General features: G+C 35.4%; 1 protein-coding gene across 1 annotated transcript in view; it reads left to right on the top strand.

Annotated features, from left to right (window-relative positions):
* Positions 1–7,058, top strand: part of LOC107095723 (protein unc-13 homolog B-like) — a 213,717-nt gene that overhangs the window by 30,929 nt on the left and 175,730 nt on the right. The window contains exon 3 of the mRNA XM_015391973.1: positions 5,357–5,456. Coding sequence (XP_015247459.1) covers positions 5,357–5,456 — 100 coding nt within the window. The remainder of the gene's footprint in view (positions 1–5,356; positions 5,457–7,058) is intronic.

Raw genomic sequence — 7,058 nt, 5'->3', positions numbered from 1 at the left:
CATGTGAATCGTGATTTGAATCGAATCGTGACTTCTTTGGCAATACCCACCCCTAATTTGAATTTGCTCTGAGACCCTTTAACCTGCGTGAATCATCCAAAAAGTTCACTTTTTAGAATTAAGCTCTTAATATCCAACTCATTTTAGGAAATTCTCGCCTATTTTGCATACCCAAATGGAAAAGCAAATAACTGAGGAACTGTAAGCCCAAATTACACGTGCAATACATTATTTGAAAGCTGACAACTTCTAGTTTCTGAATATATACATGAAAATTGGGCGAGCAGAACACAGCCCAAGCTGCATCAATTCAAACAAGACTCAAAGTTTTTTTTTTGTTCTCAAAATAATAGGTCTTTTTTAACAGCAGTAATAAAGCCATACTTGCTTGTTTTTGGCTGCTTTGTCATGTTTACATTTTGACATGCTGCTATATCTGTGTTAATTGTGCTTTGGTGCTCACTGTGTCCATTAAATGAACTTGGTGGTTGAATTGTGAAGAATCTAAGCTTTCCAACGATGTCTAACATGTCTATATTGGTAAACATTTTACCATTGTAATTTTCATGCATTCTGAGGTATTATTTGTAAATGCTTTAAAACGGGTCACAGGCAACCCAGTGGGTTTTGAGAGGTTAAAGTCCGTAAGAATAACTTTATCTTCTTAGAGATGCCAAATCAAATTGTACTTTTAAGACCTCATAATGTTTTAGAGAACATTAGTGAATAAATAGCTGAAAAAAAAATACAGATGGTAGGGGTCATTTTAAAAAAGCAGGTTTACTGAAAACTCAAAGTTTTCTAAACAAAAATTATGGGAAACTCTGATTTTTCCTTTTCACAAAGAGAGTTTACCCCATCTCTGTTTCTGTTGCCAAAGTAACATTCTCCCTAGAGTTATCCTGTTCTGGAGCAGGTTTTGTTTATTAAACTCAGAGTATCCTCTGTCTCCACTCTCCTTAGAGCCAATCACATTGTTTTATTCCTGATCTAATCAGCAGCGATATGTCATAGTTTTGTTCAAATAATAAAATAAATTGTTCACTAGGTCTGTTAGACACATTAGCTTTTAAATACAATCATTGCATGTCCTTGTGACGTAGCTCTTATTAGAGAAAGATCAGCATTTATTCACAGAGAATTCAACATTTCTAGGGAGAGGATTCTACATCTCAGTTGACAGGGCATGAGGTTTCTTTGTTTTTGGTTTGGTTAATATGAGCGTGATCTGGTGGTTCATGATGAACTACTGAAATTATTTTCAGATTACCCATAAATAGATTAGCTTTCTACTTGATAATTTTTTAAATAATAAAATAAGCAGAAAACCAAGAGAGAATTCCATTAAAAAAAGGAATCCCCAAATATAATCAAAATTATGATGGATGGATGGATGGATGGATGGATGGATGGATGGATGGATGGATGGATGGATGGATGGATGGATGGATGGATGGATGGATGGATGGATCACATGCAGACATGCACTGCTGATTAAATATATTGTAATGTGGTAAAAGCACATAAACAGCAGAAGGCCTGTGCCTGAAACATTTAGTTTTGTTACCTATTATTTTTGGCAAAAATTATTTCACTAAACAGATTAGCTAAGTTGATTCTTTATAAGGTTTTTATACAGTTGTCACACTTGAACAGCATTTTGTCATTTTAAGGCAGGGAGTCTAGGATCAATATTAGCTTTAATTTAGTCTGAGGTTTTTTGTAAAAGGAAAACCGATGACTGAATCTTATTTAATAAGTGCGAAGCTGTGCACCACATATTGTTATATAATTTAGTATAGGCGCATAACTGTGTGAAAATCTGTTATATTTAGTTGTGGATCCTTACCTGTCAGTAGCTGTGCTCATACCTGTGGTTCACACTCCAGAGTCTCTGGCTTTAATGAAGAGCTGTAATGAGGAAGCCCTGCACTGACACAGCCTGAACTGTTGTTCCCAATGACTCTTTGCTATTTTCTTTGTATTTAATTTATTTCACTCAGTTACAATGTGGCCACTTTCCAGACTACTTTTTTGTAATTGATGGAGAAGGAGCTATGCCATTTACTCTAAGAGAGAATTTATAAAACATAGTGTTTCCAACTGCTGAAGTAGAGAAAAAGGCTAATAAATAAAATTCAGGTTGTTTTTACATTGCTATGCATAATGTTGTAGTGCATAATGCATAACTGCAACGAGCTATAAAGCTATAGAGCTTTATTTTGTGTCAAATTGATGCACAAATATTTAAGCTGACTTCATTTGATGTAATCATAAGAACAAATGTTTATATATAATATATATTTATCTCATCAGCAACAACTATTCACCAGGTATTTCTCTTGAGGGGTGCAGCAGAAAGCAAGGTAGCCACCAGTGAAGAGCTTGTTTAATGCTGGTGAGAGGTGGAATATAGTGCATTCACACAGTGAGGCGCTGAAGTGGAAAAAAAGCAATGCACTTTTCAAAACATTAATGAATGAAAGAATGTAGGTCTGAAAATTAAAATAAAGAGCAAAAAGTTGTGAAAGTGGGGCGAATCAACCTGTGCAGATATTCTAGGACAAATGCCAATACTGATGCCAGATCTCATCATCAGTCTAACTGATCCATGTTACATACTCCTAATTTATTTTGTCTTGATTTCTTAAGCTGATGCTGGTTTCTCTTCTTCTATTTACACAACAATAATCACACCGTGATAACAGCTGTTACACAAGTCTCAATTTAAACAAAAAAAAGAAACATTAATTTAAAAAAAAAAAAATGAACAACTGGTAGCAAAAGGAGGGAGTGGTGATGCGTGCCCTCTTCATGATTTGTGCCTAGAATTGCATAAAAAATGTCAAGAAAGAAGAATAAAAAATACAAATATCTGCCAAAAAAAAATAAATCATCCAGCAGATCATTCTAACTTCAATTGGAAGCAGCTCAATTTTCGTACATTTGCAGAAACCTAGAGGGGAAAACAAGTAGCTGGCAAGAAGGGGCCATAGTGGACAAGTTAGCTGTGCTTATGTTCTCAAAAAGCATGCAGGAGGAACAGCGTTCAGTAAATCCTGATCTGCACCAATATCTACAAGGACGGGAAAATGTTCCTGTCATTCAGAATGTTTCAGCAACTGTAATCCAACATGCCAGAGACAATTAAGAAAGTCATGCAGAAGAATAATAAACTCTATGAATGCTGATGCTGTAAGAATTTGATCTGCTTGCTCAGTGGAATCAAAATAAAGCTTCTGAAAGGAAGGACCGGTACTTGCTTTAAAGTTGGGTAACCCTGTTTTTATTTGGATAAATTTCAATGTAAAATATTAATTAGATGACGCTAAATGGAAATTGTAACGAAACAGGGAACATCTTGGCCTTTTGCTGTTCAACAATTAACAGACCTGGTTATTTTTATCTCTTCTGCATATCCCAAACCTCCCCCCTCTCCCCACGTGTCTGCATCAGCTTCCAGTCTTCCTCACCTCTCCCATCTCCCCTGGTGCCCATAATAGAGTATTCATTATTGTAGACAAGCCAGTAAATGTCATGTGGTCCGGCCGCGCAGCACACGTTCATGTGTAACTGAATATAACTTATTCATTTTCATAAGTCATTGCCACTTAATTATGAATGATGCCGGATGCTTCTCAAGAAGGTCCTGCTGCACGTTGGGATGCCTTCTTCCTTCCACAGCTTGTCTGCGACACACATGTTTCTGTTGGTTTTTAACTGAACACTAGATAGTTTTTTTCTCTTTGTTGTTTTTATCAATGTGCTGCTTTTTGCTTCCAGTCATGACTCTGTATGGTTTCCTTGCTAAATTGAGGAGTCTGCAACCTGTCAGTGGCAGGAATCACAAACATTGCCAATGTGTGAAGTGAATGATAGATTATCTCTGTTTAACCTGCTCAGCAATAGACAGGAAAATTAATTCTTGGGTGCAGAAAACTCATGAGAGACCCATATAGAAAGCTAGGTCAATTTAATAGATCGAGACCCGGATGATTTCATTGCATTTTCACTTTCTTTGCTCTCATTAAACTAAAATTACTGTTATTTTTTGTCATCGGAACTCACAAAAAAAATTGCAGTAAATGGTGCAAATTAGTAACCTGATTTGTTTTTTTTAGACTATAACTCTCATGTAAGGGCTCATCAACTTTAACGTTTTTACTTTCCAAATATTTTTTGACATCCATGCTGGTAATAAAAGACCAGAGCACAAACACATGAATAACAGCTGAACCTATTTGTAGCAGTTCATTGCATTAATTTTATTTCATATTTTTCAACATCAATCGGTTTGAAATAACTCTTACCCCATAACACACAGAATAGAGTAACTGAAAGACTTTTTTATTCATGTGTCATCCTTTTTTCTTTTTTGATTTCATGTCTCAGCTTCTGCAAGTGCACTTTCTTTAAAAGCCCTCATTGACACCACACTACTGACATGCATTAGCAGGTAGTTTTGGTAAAAAATGTTAAAAAGAAAAAAACGTTTGATCTGGAAGAAAAGATAACGTACCGACATGCTGTAATCTTTCAGACTCAGTTTTTTGACAGTTTTAGCAAACAGCAATCTTTAATTAGGGATTTCAGCATTTTATAGATATACTGTAGTCTGTTTTTTTCAATACTTCAATACTTCTATGTTCTATATTTCTGCATATGCAAGAGAAGATTTCATATGGAATCTGTAAAACCACAAAAAGCAAGACAATGATATTACAACACCAATTTCACATAATGCTGAAATGCAGCTTTGTAAACATAAAAAAAAAAATATAATTGAAATAGAGGGGAAAAAAAGAATGGCAAGAACAACAGCACATATTGCTCTTAAGACTACTATCACTTGTTTTTATTATTACCGATTTATCTTTATCATCTTTCTAGTCTTGAATATCTTAAAAACAATGATGTGGTTGTGTTCATTTAATATTAAATATATTTAATAAAGAGTGTATTGTATTAGATCAAAGTATTCTGTATGTTTGACCACTCTGATAGCCTAATTTTAGGTTGAATGTTTTATAATAATCCATATTCACCCACAATAACTAAGATATGGGAGGATGAGAGAATTATATAAATATAGAGAGCATTTGATTTACAAGGGTTTTAACTTGACATACAAAAGGAATGAGTTGGGATGTTTTTTTCGTATTTATGAGCAATTTTCTATTAATATTATCATTAATATTTACCTTAAAATATCTATAATTATTGGAAGCATTTAAGTAAGTATTTAACATTCTTAGATATAGATTCCAAAAAAGGTATCATGTCTGGTGCTGTTTAGTAAACGATATTTAACAAATATAAAATATTTCTAATATTTGTTTTCCTTTCTTTGATCCAGACAAATTCAATGCCTATGTTACACTAAAGGTCCAGAATGTGAAGAGTACAACCATCACAGTCCGTGGAGACCAGCCATGCTGGGAGCAGGACTTCATGTTGTGAGTATATTTACACAGCATTACAGTACCTACACCACTCTTTGCCACATTATCACACCAAAGGTAATTTTTATTAATGGGTTTTAATGGCATAGATCAACATGAAGAAGCACATAAATGGGAAGTGGAATAAAAATAATATGATATAGTTTGTTTTTAGGTCTGAACTTTAACTAGACCATTTAACCATATAGATGTGCTTCGGTTTAAGTCATTCATTATATCCTCGGCTGTTTATCCGGGATTGTTGTCCTGCTGGAAGGTGGTTGGTCTCTGGTAGAAGTTACTTTGAGAGTATATAAATACATTTGAAAGGCTATTTAGAAAATACCTATGCCCCTCTGATTTACTGAGATTTTTATAGAACCACTGTTTTATTTTTTATTGTAAAACCTGAATAGTTTTGTCTATCTATTCTATTTCTATTTTGTTGATTTAATCTGACATAAATATTGATCATGATCCTTGCTTTGCTTTCTTTCTGTTGCCTTTTTGCTAAGTTTTGTCTCTCTCTCTATATATATAGCGACAGTAAGCCACGTCTGCCACCAAACTCCAGTTGTGTTATAGACAAATTGTTCCTCCAGAGGATACCCAGCCTGCACATGAATGCAGGTCTGGTATGCATTGGATAGTGACGCGTTAGCTGGCTTTATTGGGCCCTGTGACATTAAAGTGCTGTACAGTGGCGGCGTGTGGGACTTCGGTCAGCCTGGCTGACATGGCCGACTAAATAGGGATCTGTGGCAGAAGCAGGTAGGATGGATGGAAAGTAAAATGACTTGCTGCGTTCGGGTAAATGGATGAGCCAGTTATATATCTGATGAATTACCCAGCCCATCCTGATTCCAGTAGGCAGTGAGCTGAAGATCTACCTGATTAAGAAACCTGCTTTCCTGCACATCTGCTGTTCTCTGTGTGCACAACACAAGGCATGGTTCACATAAATGTGTTATCCTCAGTAATATTTTTTAGCTCTTCCTGCATTTGACAGCGCTGTAAAGAAAAACTGAATAAAAAGTTAAGCTCTTGTGCTCCCACTTCAAGTAAAATACCTTTTTTTTGTCCTGGTTTTAAAACATTCTGGTCAAGTTTGTTAATCATGGTTTTTACATTTCCCTCCATTTCTCTTAATGACTCATTTTCAGTTGTTCAGTAGAAGCTGTTTATTAGAGCCTACCAGATTTTTATCAAAAGAGTTTTTTAACTGTTCAGCTGCAAGGTCCACCCTAAACATTACCAATCCTCCACCTTACTTATCACTGAGGATGAGATCATGTGGCCCAGCTGAACAGCTGGTTTGTGAATCCCTCCAACCAGTAGTGAAGAATATTTGCCAAGCATGTCCTCTGCTCCAACATCAGGATCAGGCAGGTGTAGCGATGGAACTGAATAAATAGACAAGTCTACCGTAGAACCTCAACAACTAAAGAAATATTTTGAGCTCAAACACTCAACACTAGGGCTGCAACTAACGATTATTTTAAAAATCGATGAATCGGCCGATTATTTTTTCGATTAATCGATGAATCGGACAAAAAATATTTTTTATATTAACCTCTTTATTCCAGAATAAACATTTTAGACAGAACAAACAAGCAC

The sequence above is a fragment of the Cyprinodon variegatus genome, unplaced genomic scaffold (genome assembly GCF_000732505.1).
Source record: "Cyprinodon variegatus isolate N-32 unplaced genomic scaffold, C_variegatus-1.0 Scaffold567, whole genome shotgun sequence".
In the NCBI taxonomy this organism is placed as follows: Eukaryota; Metazoa; Chordata; class Actinopteri; order Cyprinodontiformes; family Cyprinodontidae; genus Cyprinodon; species Cyprinodon variegatus.
The sequence above is the reverse complement of the archived record's forward strand: the minus strand, read 5'-3'. Positions and strand labels throughout refer to the sequence as shown.